Source organism: Bufo bufo, chromosome 2, assembly GCF_905171765.1.
Source record: "Bufo bufo chromosome 2, aBufBuf1.1, whole genome shotgun sequence".
Classification (NCBI taxonomy): domain Eukaryota; kingdom Metazoa; phylum Chordata; class Amphibia; order Anura; family Bufonidae; genus Bufo; species Bufo bufo.
The window spans coordinates 767,084,452-767,106,624 of record NC_053390.1 but is presented as its reverse complement, the minus strand read 5'-3'; the positions used below and the strand labels follow the sequence as shown (position 1 = coordinate 767,106,624).

Genomic DNA, 22,173 nt, shown 5'->3' with positions numbered 1-22,173 from the left:
ATTTCTCCTGATTTCAAGACTCATAAGGAACACTTACGTCAGGTCTTGCTCATCCTGCGGGAGAATAAATTATACGCGAAACTGGAAAAATGTGTGTTTGCGGTTCCAGAAATTCAATTTCTGGGGTTTCTTGTCTCCGCTTCTGGTTTTCGCATGGACCCCGAAAAGGTCCGCGCTGTGCTTGAGTGGGAGCTTCCTGAGAATCAGAAGGCGCTGATGCGTTTTTTGGGCTTTGCCAATTATTACAGGAAATTTATTTTGAATTATTCCTCTGTTGTTAAACCACTCACTGATATGACCAGAAAGGGGGTAGATTTCTCTTCCTGGTCGGTAGAGGCGCGTAAGGCCTTTTCTAATATCAAGGAGAGTTTTGCTTCCGCTCCCATCCTTGTACAACCTGATATTTTGTTACCCTTCATAGTTGAGGTTGATGCTTCTGAGGTAGGGGTGGGTGCGGTCTTGTCTCAGGGTTCCTCTCCTGCCAAATGGCAACCGTGTGCCTTTTTCTCAAAGAAACTCTCCTCCGCAGAGAGAAATTATGATGTGGGAGATAGGGAATTGTTGGCCATCAAGTTGGCTTTTGAGGAATGGCGCCATTGGCTAGAGGGAGCCAGACACCCTATTACCGTGTTTACTGACCATAAAAATCTGGCCTACTTGGAGTCAGCCAAGCGTCTGAACCCGAGACAGACCAGATGGTCTTTGTTCTTTTCAAGGTTTAATTTTGTTGTCACGTTCCGCCCTGGGGTTAAGAATGTGAAGGCAGATGCCCTGTCACGTTGTTTTCCGGGAGGTGGGAATTTTGAAAACCCGGGTCCCATTTTGGCTGAAGGTGTGGTGGTCTCTGCTCTTTTTCCTGAATTGGAGGCAGAGGTGCAGGCAGCCCAGTCAGAAGCTCCTGATCTTTGTCCTCCTGGGAGGTTGTTTGTGCCTCTCGCTTTGAGACACAAGATTTTTAAAGAACACCACGATACGGTCCTTGCTGGGCACCCGGGGGCAAGAGCCACACTGGATCTCATCGCTCGGAGATTCTGGTGGCCTGCGCTTCGTAAGTCGGTTGAGGGTTTTGTGGCAGCTTGCGAGACTTGCGCTCGTGCCAAAGTCCCTCATTCACGGCCATCAGGTCCTCTCCTTCCTTTGCCCATTCCTTCCCGTCCTTGGACACATCTGTCCATGGACTTCATAACGGACTTGCCTCGTTCCTCGGGGAAGACTGTGATTCTGGTGGTGGTGGACCGTTTTAGCAAAATGGTGCATTTTATCCCTTTTCCTGGTTTGCCCAATGCTAAGACGCTGGCGCAGGCATTTATTGACCACATTGTCAAATTGCATGGTATTCCTTCAGACATAGTCTCTGATAGGGGCACGCAGTTTGTTTCCAGATTCTGGAAGGCTTTCTGTTCTCGCTTGGGGGTTCGGTTGTCATTCTCTTCTGCTTTCCACCCGCAGTCGAATGGCCAGACAGAGCGCGTCAATCAGAATCTGGAGACATATCTGCGCTGTTTTGTGGCGGAGAATCAGGAGGATTGGTGTTCTTTTTTGTCCCTTGCTGAGTTTGCTTTAAATAACCGTTGTCAGGAGTCCTCTGATAAGTCACCATTTTTTGGTGCATATGGGTTTCATCCGCAGTTTGGGACTTTCTCGGGAGAGGGGTCTTCTGGTTTGCCTGATGAGGACAGATTCTCCTCGTCTTTGTCATCTATTTGGCAAAAGATTCAGGATAATCTAAAGAGCATGAGTGAGAGATATAAGCGTGTGGCAGATAAGAGACGTGTGCCTGGTCCGGACCTGAATGTTGGTGATCTGGTGTGGTTGTCTACCAAGAATATCAAATTGAAGGTTCCCTCCTGGAAGTTGGGTCCTAGGTTTATTGGGCCTTACAAGATCCTGTCTGTCATCAATCCTGTTGCCTACCGTCTTGATCTTCCTCAGACTTGGAAGATCCATAATGTTTTTCATAAGTCCTTATTGAAACCTTATGTTCAACCTATTGTACCCTCGCCTTTGCCTCCTCCTCCGATTATGGTTGATGGAAATCTTTAATTTCAGGTCTCTAGGATTGTGGATTCTCGTCTTGTCCGTGGTTCCCTCCAGTACCTTGTTCATTGGGAGGGTTATGGTCCTGAGGAGAGGATGTGGGTCCCAGTGACGGACATTAAGGCCTCTCGTCTCATCAGGGCTTTCCATAGGTCCCATCCTGAGAAGGTGGGCTCTGAGTGTCCGGAGTCCACTCGTAGAGGGAGGGGTACTGTCACAGCCAGACAGCTGAGAAGCTCTGACAGGAGCTTTCCAGATCCTCCTCCTTGAATTTCTTTGTTTTGGTTTAGTTCCTCATCTCGTTAGTCTATCTCAGCTGTCATGCAGTTGGACTGATTGCTGCCCTTTAAGTTCCTCCCCATAATGCAGTAGTGTGCGGCTTATACAACTTCCTGGAGTGTGTGTGCATGCTGTTTCTATTTCCCAGTCCTCTGCAAGATAAGTCTTGTTCCTTTATTTGTTATTTTCTGTCTGCTGGATTTTAGGAGACCCTGACTCCCTCCGTGTCTAGTGTAGGGAGCCGGTGGTCGTGTCCCCTCACTATTGTAGGGTATTCAGGTATTAGATAGCCGAGGTACGTGGATATGCGCCTATCCACCTTTGGGGTGTTCGCATAGGCTGAGCAGTGAGGGAAAGTTGCAGGTCTTATGCAGGGGTCTCCCTTTTGTTCCTTAGTTGTGGATCCAGTGAGTCATTGATTTTATTACATTGTCTTGTTTCCTGTACACCATCCGTGACATAAAATAATACTGTGAGTCAGTATGACATGCAGATGACAGGCGTCACTCTTAGAATCACTGAACACTTCACTTATTTGGGCAGTCATGGGGCCAAAACTGACCAAATAACTCAAGTATGAACTCAGCCTTACAGGTCAATGTTAGCACCAAGAAGAAGCGCACTCCTTTTACACCGTCGTCAGCTGATTCCACATAGATGTCTACAGAACCTGTTCTATTAAACGCTTATACAATTAGAGCCCCCGACAGAGTGGAAAGGGTGTCAGCAGTAAGTTTCTGTTGACGTCACTGATTATTTTGCCCTTCCTCTGATCCGTCAGATCAATAACCCCCAAAAAACACATCCTGTCTGATGACCATCCGCCTTCACTCGGTCAGCATTTGGTCAGTAATCCCTCAGTATTGCTAATGCAAAAAAAAAAAAAAACAGGAGTGGAACCAAAACAGAGATGACACGTGAATGGAATATTTGCATGACTTTTGTGTATTGTACCCACTCCTGCTTTTGGGTACCAAATCACAAGCCAAATCTGATGGGACCATACAGGCCTTACAGCTGCTACACAGACAGGATCCGTGGTGCGTCTCATTTTTCCTTCATTCTGACTGATCAGAAGAAGGGTCAAATAAATTATGATGTCAGTCATGCCGAAAGGCAAAATAGTGGCCCAGTCATGAAGTGGGGAGGGTGGGAACAGCATAAGAAGTCCACAGAGTGGCCCAATGACATAATGGTGAGGTGGAAGCAACATGAGGAGACCACAGAGTGGCCCAATAACAGAGTCTGGAGGTGGTGGCAGCATCAGGAGGCCAAAGAGTGGCACAATGACAGAGTGTGGAGGTGGCGGCAGCAGCAGTATCAGGTGGAGGGCACACAGTGGCACAATGACAGTGTGGAGGTGGCAGCATCAGAAGACCACAGAGTGGCAAGGTGACATAGTGTGGAGGTGGCAGCAGCATCAGGAGACCACAGAGTGAACCGGTGACAGAGTGGGGAGTAGTGATGTCGCGAACATAAAATTTTCAGTTCGCGAACAGCGAACGCGAACTTCCGCAAATGTTCGCGAACTGGCGAACCGGGCGAACCGCCATAGACTTCAATAGACAGGCGAATTTTAAAACCCACAGGGACTCTTTCTGGCCACAATAGTGATGAGAAAGTTGTTTCAAGGGGTCTAACACCTGGACTGTGGCATGCCGGAGGGGGATCTATGCAAAACTCCCATGGAAAATTACGTAGTGGACGCAGAGTCGGGTTTTAATCCATAAAGGGCATAAATCAACTAACATTCCTAAATTGTTTGGAATAACGTGCTTTAAAACATCCAGTGTGTGTATACGATCAGGTATGATGTTGTATCGATCAGGTAGTGTAAGGGTTACGCCCGCATCACAGACATTGACAGACCAAACTCCCCTTTTAATGCACCGCAAACAGTTCATTTGCACAACCGCAAACTCCCCATTTGCACAAGGTTGGATACCAAGCTAGCCACGTCCCGGTGATGTCATTGAAGGTTTCTTCCTCCACCCAGCCACGTACAACACCAAGGGTCCCCGAAAGGTCAATTGAATTGATTTTTCGAACGGGGAGATGGTTAAAAAAACGCTGGCTCCCTCCCCTTTGTTTTTATCCACGGTGACTGCGTCTGCGCCGTGCAATTTACTGTCACACCCGATATGAGTGGTATTTTCTGTAGTACTATTCTCATCAGTTTAATCCCTCTAACGTCCCCGACTCCCCAATCTGGGGGCCATTTATTAAACAGATTTTTCGGACGGGGAGATGGTTAAAAAAACGCTGGCTCCCTCCACTCTGTTTTAATCCACGGTGACTGCGTCTGCGCCGTGCAATTTACTGTCACACCCGATATGAGTGGTATTTTCTGTAGTACTATTCTCATCAGTTTAATCCCTCTAACGTCCCCAATCTGGGTGCCATTTATTGAATAGATTTTTCGAACGGGGAGATGGTTAAAAAAAACCTGGCTCCCTCCACTCTGTTTTAAACCACGGTGACTGCGTCTGCGCCGTGCAATTTACTGTCACACCCGATATGAGTGGTATTTTCTGTAGTACTATTCTCATCAGTTTAATCCCTCTAACGTCCCCAATCTGGGTGCCATTTATTGAATAGATTTTTCGAACGGGGAGATGGTTAAAAAAACGCTGGCTCCCTCCACTCTGTTTTAAACCACGGTGACTGCATCTGCGCCGTGCAATTTACTGTCACACCCGATATGAGTGGTATTTTCTGTAGTACTATTCTCATCAGTTTAATCCCTCTAACATCCCCAATCTGGGGGCCATTTATTAAATAGATTTTTTGAACGGGGAGATGGTTAAAAAAACGCTGGCTCCCTCCACCGATATGAGTGGTATTTTCTGTAGTATTATTCTCATCAGTTTAATCCCTGTTACGTCCCATATCAGGAATTGCCTTTTATGAAAAAAAATTTAGGCCGGGTACCTTCGACTGCCTTCACAGTGACAGACCAAACTCTCATACACTAAACTGAATTGATTTCAGGAACCGGGAGATGGAAAAAGCAGCTTGGTCGGTCCTCTTACTCCCAAATTGGGGCACTGCGCGTGCACAGAGCAATGTGCTGTGACACCCTATATGAGTGGTGTCTTAACTAGTACTATTGCTATCAGTTTAATCCCTGTTACGGACCCTATCCGGTCGAATTGATTAACCATTGTCGAATCCCCCATTGACATCCCCCTTATAAGCTGTGTAAAGCATATTTTTTAGTTTGGTTTTGAACTGCTGCATCCTTTCCGACTTTTGGTAATTTGGTAACATTTCTGCCACTTTCTGCTTATACCGGGGGTCTAGTAGCGTGGCCACCCGATCGCTTTTGGTCTGACCATAATGAAGCAACGGCCTTATCATCTGGGGTGTGGCAACATTGCCAACACACTTTTATAGAGGTGATGATGATTGCTTCATTGTGATACGCAAGCCCCTTCACCACAACAAGGTAACGATCACGAAGGGGAATTGACACTTGTATGTGCCTTTTTTTTTTGGTTTGTTTTTGCAGCCACAGTGCTGCACCATAGGACAGAAAAATTAGGCATGTACACATGCCTGAAAAATAATGGCACTGTTGCAGACGCTATTGTAGCAGCGGCCGGAAAAATTTATGTTTTCCAGGCAGAAAAGTGACTAAAACATTACGGCTTGAACCCTAGTTGGTGGTGGAGAATTCACGAAAGTCATCCGGTATGCAGACATTAAATACAGCAGCGTGGGGACCATTTTGAGGCCAAGGCATGTAATCAGGCCTTTTGTTAGTCAAACGTATCCCCCACTGTCAGTCCCTTCGGGATCCATGCCTCATTCATCTTTATGAAGGTGAGGTAATCAACACTTTTTTGACCGAGGCGACTTCTCTTGTCAGTGACAATGCCTCCTGCTGCACTGAAGCTCCTTTCTGACAGGACACTTGAAGCAGGGCAGGCCAGAAGTTCTATCGCAAACTGGGATAGCTCAGGCCACAGGTCAAGCCTGCACACCCAGTAGTGAAGGGGTTCATTGCTCCTCAGAGTGTCGATATCTGCTGTTAAGGCGAGGTAGTCTGCTACCTGTCGGTCGAGTCGTTCTCTAAGGCTGGATCCCGAAGGGCTGTGGCGATGAGTAGGACTGAAAAAGCTCCGCATGTCCTCCATCAACAACACATCTGTAAATCGTCCAGTCCTTGCCGCCGTGGTAGGAGGAGGATTACACTCACCTCTTCCCCTGTTAGATTCCCGTTGTGCTGTGACATCTCCCTTATAAGCTGTGTAAAGCATATTTTTTAGTTTGGTTTTGAACTGCTGCATCCTTTCCGACTTTCGGTAATTTTGTAACATTTCTGCCACTTTCTGCTTATACCGGGGGTCTAGTAGCGTGGTCACCCAGTACAGATCGTTCTCCTTTATCCTTTTTATACGTGGGTCCCTCAACAGACATGACAGCATGAAAGACCCCATTTGAACAAGGTTGGATGCAGAGCTTCTCATTTCCCGTTCCTCGTCCTCACTGATGTCATTGACGGTCTGTTCTTCCCCCCAGCCACGTACAACACCATGGGTCCCAGATAGGTGACAACAACGAGCACCCTGGGGTGCCTGCTGTGGTTGGTCTTCCTCCTCCTCAAAGCCGCCACATTCCTCCTCTGACTCCTCTTCCTCATACTCCTCTTCCAGCGTTGCTGCAGGTCCGGCAAGCGATGATGACAAGGCTGTTTCTGGTGGTGATGGTGACCACAACTCTTCCTCTTCCTCTTCACGCTCATCTACAGCCTGATCCAGAACTCTTCGCAGGGCACGCTCCAGGAAGAAAACAAATGGGATGAGGTCGCTGATGGTGGCTTCGGTGCGACTGACTAGGTTTGTCACCTCCTCAAAAGGACGCATAAGCCTACAGGCATTGCGCATGAGTGTCCAGTAACGTGGCAAAAAGATTCCCAGCTCCGCAGAGGCTGTCCTAGCACCCCGGTCATACAAATACTCGTTGACGGCTTTTTCTTGTTGGAGCAGGCGGTCGAACATTAGGAGTGTTGAATTCCAACGTGTCGGGCTGTCGCATATCAAGCGCCTCACTGGCATGTTGTTTCGCCGCTGAATATCGGAAAAGTGCGCCATGGCCGTGTAGGAACGCCTGAAATGGCCACACACCTTCCTGGCCTGCTTGAGGACGTCCTGTAAGCCTGGGTACTTAGACACAAAACGTTGTACGATGAGATTCAACACATGTGCCATGCACGGCACATGTGACAACTTGCCCAAATTTAATGCCGCCAACAGATTGCTTCCATTGTCACACACCACTTTGCCGATCTCCAGTTGGTGCGGGGTCAGCCACTGATCCACCTGTGCGTTCAGGGCGGACAGGAGTGCTGGTCCTGTGTGGCTCTCTGCTTTCAGGCAAGTCAACCCCAAGATAGCGTTACACTGTCGTATCCGGGATGTGGAATAGCCCCTGGGGAGCTGGGGGGAATCAGTTGATGTGCAGCCAGACGCCGCAGCAGAAGAGGACTCAGCCGAGGAGGAAATTAAAGAGGATGGAGTAGGAGTAGAGGAGGTGGCAGTAGGTCTGCCTGCAAGTCGTGGTGGTGTCACCAACTCCGCTGCAGAGCCACGCATTCCATGCTTGTCAGCCGTCAGCAGGTTGACCCAATGCGCAGTATACGTGATATACCTGCCCTGACCGTGCTTTGCAGACCAGGTATCAGTGGTCAGATGGACCCTTGCCCCAACACTGTATGCCAGAGATGCCATGACTTCCTTTTCAATGACAAGGTAGAGGTTTGGGATTGCCTTTTTTGAAAAAAAATTTCGTCCGGGTACCTTCCACTGTGGTGTCCCAATAGCGACAAATTTTTTGAAGGCCTCAGACTCTACCAGCTGGTATGGTAAAAGCTGGCGGGCTAAGAGTTCCGTCAAGCCAGCTGTCAGTCGCCGGGCAAGGGGGTGACTTTGTGACATTGGCTTCTTATGCTCAAACATGTCCTTGACAGACACCTGACTGTGGGCAGATGAGCAGGAACTGCTGAAGGTGAGAGATGGAGTGGCGGGTGGTTGAGAGGGGGCAGGGAGGACAGCAGTGGTTGACGTGGCTGAAGATGCAGGACCAGGAGGAGCATGGTGGCTTTGAGTTTGTGTGCTGCTTGTACTCATGTGTTGATCCCATAGGCGTTTGTGATGTGAGATCATGTGCCTTCGCAAAGCAGTTGTACCAAGGTGGGTGTTGGACTTCCCACGACTCAGTTTCTTTTGGCACAGGTTGCAAATGGCATTGCTTTTATCAGAGGCAGACACACAAAAAAAATGCCACACTGCTGAGCTTTGCAATGACGGCATTCTAGTGGTGGCAACAGCATGCGTTGACTGGCGTGCTGTCTGGCTGACCCCAGGTGCCGATACATGCTGTCTGACTGTGCCACTAACTCCTTGCGACGACCTCCCCCTGCTTCCAACTCGTCTCCTCATTCTCTCTGTCTCCCCTTCAGAACTTTCCCCCTCTTCTTCTCTTCGAGCAGGCACCCACGTGGCATCCGTGGACACATCGTCATCATCAACCGCTTCACTTGTATCTGACACCTCAGCAAAGGAAGCAGCAGCGGGTACAACATCATCATCATCACACTGTACGTCCATGTGTGTAATCCTGCCTGACTGAGACATATCCCCGTAATCTACATCATCTGGCAATAATGGTTGCGCATCACTAATTGCATCCAACTGATGTGTAAATAACTCCTCTGACGGATCAAGTGAAGCGGCTGTGGTGGCTGTGGTGGTAGTGGCGACGGGCGGGTGCGTGGTAACTTGAGAGCAGGTGACCGAAGCTGAGTTGGAGGAGGATGGTGCGTCAAGGTTCTTAGCGGAAGCTGTTGAAGATTGGGTGTCCTGTCTAAGCCAGTCAACTACGTCCTCTGAATTTTTCGGGTTCAGGGTACGTGGCCTCTGAAAACTGGGCATTATTCCAGGGACAGTGGAAATCACAGCACCACGACCACGACGGCCCCTGCGGGGTGGCCTGCCTCTGCCTGTCATTTTTTTTTTAGATAAGTGGTACTACGCGTGCTAGGTACTGTGCCACCCGGTATGAGTGGTTGGCACTGGCAGTGGGCACACTACAGTCTGTGGAAGTGGGCCTGACACACACTGGCAGCAGGCAAGCAACTGAATTTAGACTACTGTCTAAAAATTAAATGCCTTATTTATCGGCAAGCTACTGTGCCACCCGGTATCAGTGGTTGGCACTGGCAGTGGGCACACTACAGTCAGTGGAAGCGGGCCTGACACACACTGGCAGCAGGCAAGCAACTGAAATTACACTAAAGTGTAAAAATTAAATGCCTTATTTATCGACAAGCTACTGTGCCACCCGGTATCAGTGGTTGGCACTGGCAGTGGGCACACTACAGTCAGTGGAAGCGGGCCTGACACACACTGGCAGCAGGCAAGCAACTGAATTTAGACTACTGTCTAAAAATTAAATGCCTTATTTATCGGCAAGCTACTGTGCCACCCGGTATCAGTGGTTGGCACTGGCAGTGGGCACACTACAGTCAGTAGAAGCGGGCCTGACACACACTGGCAGCAGGCAAGCAACTGAAATTACACTAAAGTGTAAAAATTAAATGCCTTATTTATCGGCAAGCTACTGTGCCACCCGGTATGAGTGGTTGGCACTGGCAGTGGGCACACTACAGTCAGTGGAAGAGGGCCTGACACACTGACTGGCAGCAGGCAAGCAACTGAATTTAGACTACTGTCTAAAAATTAAATGCCTTATTTATCGGCAAGCTACTGTGCCACCCGGTATCAGTGGTTGGCACTGGCAGTGGGCACACTACAGTCAGTGGAAGCGGGCCTGACACACACTGGCAGCAGGCAAGCAACTGAAATTACACTAAAGTGTAAAAATTAAATGCCTTATTTATCGGCAAGCTACTGTGCCACCCGGTATGAGTGGTTGGCACTGGCAGTGGGCACACTACAGTCAGTAGAAGCGGGCCTGACACACACTGGCAGCAGGCAAGCAACTGAAATTACACTAAAGTGTAAAAATTAAATGCCTTATTTATCGGCAAGCTACTGTGCCACCCGGTATGAGTGGTTGGCACTGGCAGTGGGCACACTACAGTCAGTGGAAGAGGGCCTGACACACTGACTGGCAGCAGGCAAGCAACTGAATTTAGACTACTGTCTAAAAATTAAATGCCTTATTTATCGGCAAGCTACTGTGCCACCCGGTATCAGTGGTTGGCACTGGCAGTGGGCACACTACAGTCAGTGGAAGCGGGCCTGACACACACTGGCAGCAGGCAAGCAACTGAAATTACACTAAAGTGTAAAAATTAAATGCCTTATTTATCGGCAAGCTACTGTGCCACCCGGTATCAGTGGTTGGCACTGGCAGTGGGCACACTACAGTCAGTGGAAGAGGGCCTGACACACACTGGCAGCAGGCAAGCAACTGAATTTAGACTACTGTCTAAAAATTAAATGCCTTATTTATCGGCAAGCTACTGTGCCACCCGGTATCAGTGGTTGGCACTGGCAGTGGGCACACTACAGTCAGTGGAAGCGGGCCTGACACACACTGGCAGCAGGCAAGCAACTGAATTTAGACTACTGTCTAAAAATTAAATGCCTTATTTATCGGCAAGCTACTGTGCCACCCGGTATCAGTGGTTGGCACTGGCAGTGGGCACACTACAGTCAGTTGAAGTCGGCCTGACACACACTAGCAGCAGGCAAGCAGCTGAAATTACACTAAAGTGTAAAAATTAAATGCCTTTTTTATGCAAAGTCCTGTGCCAGCCGGTATGAGTGGTGGGCACTGGCAGTGGGCACACTACAGTCAGTGGAAGTCAGCCTGACACACACTGGCAGGCAACTAACCTTAGATTAAAGTGTAAAAATTAAGTGCCTATTTTTTAAGCAAAGTCCTGTGCCACTCGGTATGACAGGGGTGGGCACTGGCAGTGGGCACACTACAGTCAGTTGAAGTCGGCCTGACACACACTAGCAGCAGGCAAGCAGCTGAAATTACATTAAAGTGTAAAAATTAAATGCCTTTTTTAAGCAAAGTCCTGTGCCAGCCGGTATGAGTGGTGGGCACTGGCAGTGGGCACACTACAGTCAGTGGAAGTCAGCCTGACACACACTGGCAGGCAACTAACCTTAGATTAAAGTGTAAAAATTAAGTGCCTATTTTTTAAGCAAAGTCCTGTGCCACTCGGTATGACAGGGGTGGGCACTGGCAGTGGGCACACTACAGTCAGTTGAAGTCGGCCTGACACACACTAGCAGCAGGCAAGCAGCTGAAATTACACTAAAGTGTAAAAATTAAATGCCTTTTTTATGCAAAGTCCTGTGCCAGCCGGTATGAGTGGTGGGCACTGGCAGTGGGCACACTACAGTCAGTGGAAGTCAGCCTGACACACACTGGCAGGCAACTAACCTTAGATTAAAGTGTAAAAATTAAGTGCCTATTTTTTAAGCAAAGTCCTGTGCCACTCGGTATGACAGGGGTGGGCACTGGCAGTGGGCACACTACAGTCAGTTGAAGTCGGCCTGACACACACTAGCAGCAGGCAAGCAGCTGAAATTACATTAAAGTGTAAAAATTAAATGCCTTTTTTAAGCAAAGTCCTGTGCCAGCCGGTATGAGTGGTGGGCACTGGCAGTGGGCACACTACAGTCAGTGGAAGTCAGCCTGACACACACTGGCAGGCAACTAACCTTAGATTAAAGTGTAAAAATTAAGTGCCTATTTTTTAAGCAAAGTCCTGTGCCACTCGGTATGACAGGGGTGGGCACTGGCAGTGGGCACACTACAGTCAGTTGAAGTCGGCCTGACACACACTAGCAGCAGGCAAGCAGCTGAAATTACATTAAAGTGTAAAAATTAAATGCCTTTTTTAAGCAAAGTCCTGTGCCAGCCGGTATGAGTGGTGGGCACTGGCAGTGGGCACACTACAGTCAGTGGAAGTCAGCCTGACACACACTGGCAGGCAACTAACCTTAGATTAAAGTGTAAAAATTAAGTGCCTATTTTTTAAGCAAAGTCCTGTGCCACTCGGGATGACAGGGGTGGGCACTGGCAGTGGGCACACTACAGTCAGTAGAAGCGGGCCTGACACACACTGGCAGGCAACTAACCTTAGATTAAAGTGTAAAAATTAAGTGCCTATTTTTTAAGCAAAGTCCTGTGCCACTCGGGATGACAGGGGTGGGCACTGGCAGTGGGCACACTACAGTCAGTTGAAGTCGGCCTGACACACACTGGCAGGCAACTAACCTTAGATTAAAGTGTAAAAATGAAGTGCCTTTTTTTTAAGCAAAGTCCTGTGCCACACGGGATGACAGGGGTGGGCACTGGCAGTGGGCACACTACAGTCAGTTGAAGTCGGCCTGACACACACTAGCAGCAGGCAAGCAGCTGAAATTACACTAAAGTGTAAAAATTAAATGCCTTTTTTATGCAAAGTCCTGTGCCAGCCGGTATGAGTGGTGGGCACTGGCAGTGGGCACACTACAGTCAGTGGAAGTCAGCCTGACACACACTGGCAGGCAACTAACCTTAGATTAAAGTGTAAAAATTAAGTGCCTTTTTTTAAGCAAAGTCCTGTGCCACACGGAATGACAGGGGTGAGCACTGGCAGTGGGCACACTACAGTCTGTGGGCCTGCAGCTCCTCACACACAGGCAGGCCAGGCAACTGCAATATGTATATAAAGGAAAAAAAAAAAGCAGACTAATGTTGCAGCCCTAAAAAGGGCTTTTTGGGGTGCTGTCAGGACGCTGTCCTTACAGCAGAGATCAGATGAGTCTTTCAGGACTGGAGTGGACACTGAATTCACTAGCCTAGCTATCGATTTCCCAATTAAATCAGCAGCAGTTACAGTCTCCCTCCTCTCACTAAGACTGCAGCTTCAGAATGAATCTAAAATGGATGCTGTGCAGGAGGTGGGAGGGTCTGGGAGGGAGGGTATGCTGCTGATTGGCTGGAATGTGTCTGCTGACTGTGAGGTACAGGGTCAAAGTTTGCTCAATGATGATGTATAGGGGGCGGACCGAACATCGCATGTGTTCGCCCGGCAGAGGCGAACGCGAACAAGCTATGTTCGCCGGGAACTGTTCGCCGTCGGATAGTTCGGGCCATCTCTAGTGGGGAGGTGGCAGCAGCATCAGGAGACCACAGAGTAGCAAGGTGACATAGTGTGGAGGTGGCGGCAGAAGCAGTATCAGGAGGAGGGCACACAGTGGCACAATGACAGTGTGGAGGTGGCAGCAGCATCAGAAGACCACAGAGTGAACCGGTGACAGAGTGGGGAGGTGGCAGCAGCATCAGGAGACCACAGAGTAGCAAGGTGACAAAGTGTGGAGGTGACAGCAGCATCAGGAGACCACAGAGTGGCAAGGTGACATAGTGTGGAGGTGACATCAGCAGACCACAGAGTGACAGGGTGAAATAGTGTGGAGGTGGCAGCAGCATCAGGAGTCCACAGAGTGACCCGGTGACATAGTGAGGAGGTGGCAGCAGCATCAGGAGACCACAGACTGACATGGTGACAGAGTGGGGAGGTGGGTGGCAATACGAGTACCAGCTGAAGATGGTGGGTGAAAGAAGGAGCACTTGGCATCAGATGTGTGGCATCAGGTGGGTGGCAGCATCAGAATAGTAGCTGAGGCAAGAAACCGGTCTCTTTTGTCAGTGTTGGTGTTCCACCATGGATGATCTAGTCTGATGCATCAGGCATTGGTGGGTGGAAATTCTGGCTGATCCACACCTGATTCATCTTGACAAAGGTCAGTCTCTCCACATTTTGGGTGGAGAGGTGAGTTCTTCTTGGGGTAACAATGGCCCCCGCCGCACTAAACACCCACTCTGATGCCACACTACTGGCCGGGCAGGACAGCTTTTCCAGGGCAAACTCTGCTAGTTGCGGCCACACATCCAGTTTGGATGCCCAGTAGTCCAGCAGATCTTCAATGTGGGTTGGCAGGGTACTGTCCAAGTATGCCACCACCTACTGGTTCAGGTCCTGCTCTAGGTATAGCTGCTGCTGGTGAGTAGTTTCTTCACTAGGAGGTTGAAGAAAGCTGCTCATCAACGACTCTAGACTCAAGTTGATGCTGATAGAGCTGGAACTGATCCTACCCTCCCACCCTGCCACAGAGGCCATGGCATAGGAACGTGAGCGCAGAGGGCCCCTCAGTCAGACCTGTGGGAGGATGGATGATGGTGCAGATAGGCAGCTGCCAACTGAATACATTGGATGTCTCTAGTGGTTCAGTTTGTCCTCCCTCTCAGCGGGTGTGAAAAAGGCCCCCATTTTGGACTGGTAGCGAGGGTCCAACAAGGTGGGGAGCCAGACGTCATCCCTCTGCCGAATGCTGACAATTCGGCTGTCACTACGCAAGCAAGTGAGCATGCATCAGGCCATTTGTGCAAGTGACTCGGAGGGACTCCCTGCCTCCATCTGCACTGCATGCTGCCATTGTGTGTCTGGGTCCTCTACCTCGTCTTCCTCATCGCCCTGTAGTTCCTCTGGCTGCTCCTGCTCCTCCTCTCCTGTCACCTGTGTAAAATCCGCTTGGATCATGAAGAAATCGTTTATGGCCTCTCTCTGTTCGTATAGTTGGTCCAACATATGGAGGGTGAAATTCCAATGGGTGGAAACGTCGCATATCAGCCTATGTTGGGGGATGACGTTCTGCCGCTGCAGATCAAGGAGGGTGTGCTTTGTGGTGTATGAGTGGCTGAAGTTCATGCAAAGTTTCCTGGCCATTTTTAGGATGTCTTGCAGATGAGTGGAAGACTTCAGGAACTGGTTGACAACCAGATTGAAAACGTGTGCCATGCAGGTCGCATGGCTCAGCCCTCCTTGACAGAGCGCTGACACCATGTTCTTCCCGTTGTTGGTCACCATAGTTCCGATTTTGAGTTGTCGCGGAGTAAGCCAGGATTTGATTTCTTGCTGAAGAACACGGAGCAGTTCCTCCTCTGTGTGACTCCGTTCGCCCAGGCAAACGAGATGCAGAACAGCATGACACCGCCGGGCCCTACACATGTGGTATGCTGGAGGGGCACTGTGAATTGTCCATGCAGTGGAGGCTGATGACACTGTGGAGGATGAGGAGGCAGAGGCGGACATTGACGAAGGATCAAAGGTGTGACAATGTGGAGGCGGAAGCGGCGTCACCTGGCCAAGTTGCTGATGTGGCTGTGCAGGAACTACATTCACCCAGTGGGACGTAAAGGACATGTATTGTCCCTGACCGTAGTTACAGCTCCACACGTCGGCGCTGCCGTTCACTTTGGCAGACACCGATAGGCTCAAGGACTGGCCCATCTTGTTCTATATGTTTTTGCATGGCTGATACTGCTTTTTTGTCAAAGAAATGAAGGCTTGGGACTCTCCACCTCGCCACGGCACAAGCCATCAGTTCTCTGAAAGGTACACTGTCCACCACTTGCAATAGGAGGGACTGCAGCACCAGCAACTTGGACAGGAGCACATTCAGCTTCTGCATCGTTGGATGAGTGCACGCATACTCTTGGCTCTTGGAAATCGCTTCGGTGATCGAATGCTGACGGAATGACTGACGAGGAGTAGGAGGAGGAGGAGCATCAGGACCAGCAGATGGGAAGGACAGACAGATCCCTTCGGCTGAGGGGGTGCGTGCCACTGGGTGATGTAGCGGTTGCTGTGGCAGGCTGGACCACCACATCAGGGCCACGTTTCTCCCAGGCCACTTTATGGTGACGCTGCATATGTTGACGCAGGGCCGTGGTGCCAACATTGGCACCCTGGCCATGCTTCACCTTCTGCCCACAGATTCTACATATGGCCATGTTCACCTCCTCCGGCGGCTTAACAAAAAACTGTCACACCGCCGAATAGATGATTTTACCCCCAACACTACACACTGACTGCTGCCGCCGCTGCTTCCGTGGACCCGTGGACCACTACTTCCCAGGCAGGTAGGCTCCTGCGAAGCGGGTGATCTACCCCGGGCACGTTTCACTACCAACCTCCCACTGCTGCCACCCTGCTGACTCCCGGCCACTCTAGCGACTTGCTGGCTCCGCCGCTGCCTCATGGGCAAGCTGCTACCCTCTACTCCCGATGATGATGAAGCCCCTAATTCAGCCGGCACCCGAGTGCGATCAGCTACATCATCATCATCGAGTACTGTCTGCATGTCACTGATGTCCTCCTCAATGGTCTCTGGGTCAGGAGCCTCACTGCTCGCAACACCAGCTCCCACGCCACTCTCCTCATCACTATTTGCCCGCCTAGCGGAAGAAGCGGCTAATGTCGCCTCCACATCTTGGCTGGCCAGTAGCAGCGGACTGTCCTCTAGTTGAACCCACAGCATAAAATACTTCTCTGGCTGAGGGAACAGAAAAGGAAAGAGGCAGGTTGAGGACAGGTGAGGGCACAGGGCCTGCTACCGGGCCATGCCAACTAAGGGTTGTGCCTGACGAACCCACCGACTCTTGGCTGGGGGTGTCTGATGTCACTTGGGATGAAGTGGATGACCGAGTCAACCATTCAAGAACCGCTAGGTTGCTGGTCAAGACACGGCCTCTCGCTGCAACTCCTGCTGCCACTCCCCCTTACTCTGCTGCGACCTGTGCCTGTGCCAGAAGCATTTAGGCCTCTGCCACTCCCCTGTGCAGAGTCTGGCATTTCTCTGTCTGACATACTGTTAAATCAAATAAATAAAAAAAAGGAATTTAAAACACCCCAAAAAAGTCTGCAATTTTCTCACTTCACCACACAACGGCTAATAAGCCCTTTTTTCCCCACTAATACATGCCAAAAAGGGCTGTAATTTTCTCACTTCAGCACACAAAGGTAAATACTGTACTTTTTTTGTGCCACTTATACATGCAAAAAAGGGCTTTTGAACATAAAACTGCACCGCTGAACGGCAAATATATTTTTCTTTTTTCTACTTATACACTCCACAAAAGGGCTTTAGAACATATACAGTTGTGTTCAAAATGATTCAACCCCCAATGCTGTAAAGGGTTTTAGGGAATTTAGTGTACATTTGTAATTGTGTTCAGAATTAAATCTTACAAGGACTTTTTAAAGAACCAAATGCAACTAAAATGACATCAATTGTTTTTGTAATACAGTATTAAATGTTTTTTTTGTGATTTCTTCATTGACACAATTATTCAACCCCTTAAAGACTACCACTCTTAAGAACAGAGGTTCATTCAAGTGTTTTCGATCAGGTATTGAAAACACCTGTGGATGTCAAGGAGCAGCAATCAAGCATAATAAGCACCAATTAGGCAGATTTAAAAGGACTGTGATACTCAGCTCCTTCTAGACATTTACTGGTGTGTTTACAAACATGGTGAAGTCAAGAGAATGGTCCAGGAAGACAAGAGAAGAGGTGATTTCTCTTCACAGGAAGGGCAATGGCTATAAGAAGATTGCAAAGATGTTAAACATACCAAGAGACACCATCGGAAGCATCATTCGCAAATTCAAGGCAAAGGGCACTGTTGAAACGCTACCTGGTCGTGGCAGAAAGAAGATGCTGACTTAGACTGCTGTGCGCTACCTGAAGCGCAAAGTGGAGAAAAGTCCCCGTGTGACTGCTGAGGAACTGAAAAAAGATTTGTCAGATGTGGGTACTGAAGTTTCAGCTCAGACAATAAGGCGCACACTGCGTAATGAAGGCCTCCATGCCAGAACTCCCAGGCGCACCCCCTTGCTGTCTCCAAAGAATAAGAAGAGTCGACTGCAGTATGCCAAAAGTCATGTGGACAAACCACAAAAGTTTTGGGATAGTGTTTTGTGGACTGATGAAACAAAATTAGAACTGTTTGGGCCCATGGATCAACGTTATGTTTGGAGGAGGAAGAACAAGGCCTATGAAGAAAAGAACACCTTGCCTACTGTGAAGCATGGCGGGGGGTCAATCATGCTTTGGGGCTGTTTTGCTTCTACAGGTACAGGGAAGCTTCAGCGTGTGCAAGGTACCATGAATTCTCTTCAGTACCAGGAGATATTGGATGAAAATGTGATGCAGTTCGTCACAAACCTGAGGCTTGGGAGACGTTGGACCTTTCAACAGGACAATGATCCCAAGCATACCTCCAAGTCCACTAGAGCATGGTTGCAGATTAAAGGCTGGAACATTTTGAAGTGGCCATCGCAGTCACCAGACTTAAATCCGATTGAGAACCTCTGGTGGGACTTAAAGAAAGCAGTTGCAGCGCGCAAGCCTAAGAATGGGACTTAACTGGAGGCTTTTGCCCATGAAGAATGGGCGAAGATACCCGTAGATCGCTGCAAGACACTTGTGTCAAGCTATGCTTCACGTTTAAAAGCTGGTATAACTGGAAAAGGATGTTGTACTAAGTACTAAGATTGAATGTCACTTGGGGGTTGAATAAAACTGATAATGATGTGAGCACAGAAAAGACATTTGTGGTTATTTCATTATAAATGTTATGTTATATTTTGTCTGACTTACAAGTGCCTCTTTGATTTAATTGTAAACAAGATGACTGAAATGATCAAAATCAATGTCAAACTGGCCAAAACACTCAATTTCAGTGGGGGTTGAATAATTTTGAACACAACTGTAACTGCACCGCTGAACGGCAAATAAGCCCTTATTTTTTTTTCCACTTATACACTCCACAAAAGGCTTTAGAACATATAACTGCACTGCTGAACGGCAAATAGGCCCTTATTTTTTTCCACTTATACACGACACAAAAGGCTTTGGAACATCTAACTTCACCCCTTAATGGCAAATAGGCCCTTATTTTGTTTCCACTTATACACCACACAAAGGGCTTTAGAAGATATAACTGCACCGCTAAAAGGCAAATATATTTATATTTTTTCCACTTATATGTTTTAAAGCCTTTTGTGGAGTGTATAAGTGGAAAAAAAAATATATATTTGCCATTTAGCGGTGCAGTTATATGTTCTAAAGCACTTTTTGCCGTGTATTACTGCAAAATAAAAATATATTTGCCGTTCAGCGGTGCAGTTATGTTTTAAAGCCTTTCGTGGAGTGTATAACTGCACCGCTGAATGGCAAATATATTTTTCTTTTGCAGTAATACACGGCAAAAAGTGCTTTAGAACATATAACTGCACAGCTGAATGGCAAATATGCCCTTATTTTTTTCCACTTATACACGACACAAAAGGCTTTAGAATATATAACTGCACCGCTGAACGGCAAATATGTTTTTCTTTTTTCCACTTATACACACCACAAAATGCTTTAGAACATATAACTTCACCACTGAACAGCAAATGTATTTTTATTTTGCCACTAATACACGACAAAAAGGGCTTTAGAACATATAACTGCACTGCTGAACGGAAAATATATTTTTCTTTTGCCACAAATACACGACGTAATTTTCGGACTTTCACCACACAATGGATAATAAGCCCTTTTTTCCCACTAATAAAAGCCAAAAAATGCTTTAGAACATATAACTGTACCGCACAAGGGCAAATAAGACATAGAAATATTTCCTTGTAATAAACCCTGTTAATGGCTGCACCCCAATAACAAGAACAGTTTGCTGGAATTACAGAGCTGTATAATGGCAATTTTGATCCCCAGTCAGTGCAGCAAGGTGTGATAGGATTGTTCCTATTATCCAGGCTGTAAACACCCCTACTGAACCCTGTTCTACATAAGTACTCCCTATCCTTTCCCTACACCTTGAATAATCTTTCCCTGAACTTGTAAATCATTTTTTTAGCACAATGAAGTCTTTCCTAGCACTATCCCTAGCGCCTGCTGACGTCTCTCCCTGCACTAAGTACACTGAAAAATGGCAGAATCAAAGATGGCTGAGGCTATTTATAGGGCTGTGACATCACAGGGCATGGCATTATTGGTGATCCTGCATTCCCAGAGTTTCTTGTTCCATGTCCTCACACGTGCAGCAGCCATTTTAGGGGAAAAAAAATCCTAACATTCTGATCGAATTCCATTTCGTCAACTTCGATTCGCTCATCTCTAGTAGTAGTAATAATGATAAGTTTGAATTAACCAGGCTTTTTAACTGCATTCACAGAATTTTCCTTTGATGGAAACAATTCCAAAAGCCACACCCTAATTGCCAAATCAGCTAAAAACAGAACCTTTTTAGACAGAAAAAAATTCAGTTTCATGTTAAGCATGCAAGTACAGTTTCAAGATGAGTTTAGAATATGGAAGTTTAATATTAACTTTAACATTTTAACATGATTAAAAAATGATATCCATACCTCGTACTTGTCCAGAACGTCACGCAACTCTACTACAAGATCATGCAAAATCATGGATATTTCTTCGTCTAAATGGCCAAACAGACGGCTGTACAGGTCAATCTAATAATAATTAATACATTGCATAAATACATCCCATAATTTTACAACTTCTAAAACCTCTATTTAGAAAATACTAATACAAACTCCAGCTCACTTTATTAAAATAAGGGCTACTTTCACACTAGCGTTTTTTGCGGATCCGTCATGGATCTACAAAAACGCTTCCGTTACAATAATACAACTGCATGCATCCGTCATGAACGGATCCGGTTGTATTATGTCTTATATAGCCAAGACGGATCTGTCATGAACTCCATTAAAAGTCAATGGGGGGGGGGGGACGGATCCATTTTCTCTGACACATTAGAAAACGGATCCGCCCCCATTGGCTTACATTGTGTGTCAGGACGGATCCGTCTCGCTGCCCATCCCAGGATGGACAGAAAAACGCTGCAGGCAGCATTTTGGTGTCCGCCTCCAGAGCGGAATGATGACTGAACGGAGGCAAACTGATGCATTCTGAGCGGATCCTTTTCCATTCAGAATGCATTAGGGCAAAACTGATCCGTTTTGGACCGCTTGTGAGAGCCCATGACGGATCTCACAAACGGAAAGCCAAAACGCTAGTGTGAAAGTAGCCTTATACAGTCGTGTCCAAGAGTTTTGAGACTTACACAAATTTGGGTTGTTACTAAATTTGCTGATTCAGTGTTTTTTGATCTTTTTGTCAGATGTTTCTAGAGTATACTACAAATCTAAGCATTTCATAATAATTAGTTTTTAACTTTTATTGATAAATACATAAAATTTATGCAAAGACCCAATATTTACAGTATTTACCGTTATTTTTTAAGACTTCTGCAATTCATCCAGGCAAGCTGGATATAAGTTTCTGGGTAAGGATGAGTGAATTGATTTGTAATGAACCGGATTCATTATAAATTTTACAAAAATTTGTTTGTTAAATGCACTTCGTCTAGGAAGTGCGGTGTAATTCAGGAATCCGCTCCATTTAAGTGAGTGGAGCGGGTGCCTGCAATTACACTATGCCACTGCTACATTGGAGATGAGGCATATTGGGATGACGAGGAAGCGGTGCTCACATGAATCACCACTGCCTGAGTATAGGTCATCAATATTAGGGGCCCCTTTAATGATGCTGAAGCTCAAGGGTCCCATTGCCCTGCAGACTACTACATTTTCTCTACAGACCCCACTGATAAGGTATGATATATAACCCATTTGTCATAACTGGATGTACACTTTGTAAGTTTTACACAATACATAAATATAAAAAAATGCTACGGTAATACTGTATAAATACTTTCAGACAGAAATAACTACCTTGAAAAATGAATGTCTGCCACTGTACTGTGGGTTGAAAAATTGTTTTTCAGTAACTGTACTTGTAATGTTAAGCAAATTTGTTTTAGCAGATTCAGCAACTTTTTCCATTGTGGTCTTCAACTAAAATCAAAGAGAACGGTTCGTTGGTAGTGAAATCTAATAATACAGTATATAATTGGCTTTCATAAAAGTTGTAGGGAAACAAATGTCAAAGA

At 47.3% G+C, this 22,173-nt stretch overlaps 1 protein-coding gene across 2 annotated transcripts in view; it reads right to left on the bottom strand.

Annotated features, from left to right (window-relative positions):
• The window catches only part of LOC120990318, a 133,078-nt gene that overhangs the window by 58,703 nt on the left and 52,202 nt on the right, over window positions 1–22,173 (bottom strand). For both annotated transcript variants that reach the window (XM_040419050.1, XM_040419052.1), the window contains exons 8-9: window positions 21,956–22,078; window positions 20,570–20,671 (exon numbers count right to left, since the gene is read on the bottom strand). In XM_040419050.1, the coding sequence (XP_040274984.1) occupies window positions 20,570–20,671; window positions 21,956–22,078 (225 nt within the window). The remainder of the gene's footprint in view (window positions 1–20,569; window positions 20,672–21,955; window positions 22,079–22,173) is intronic.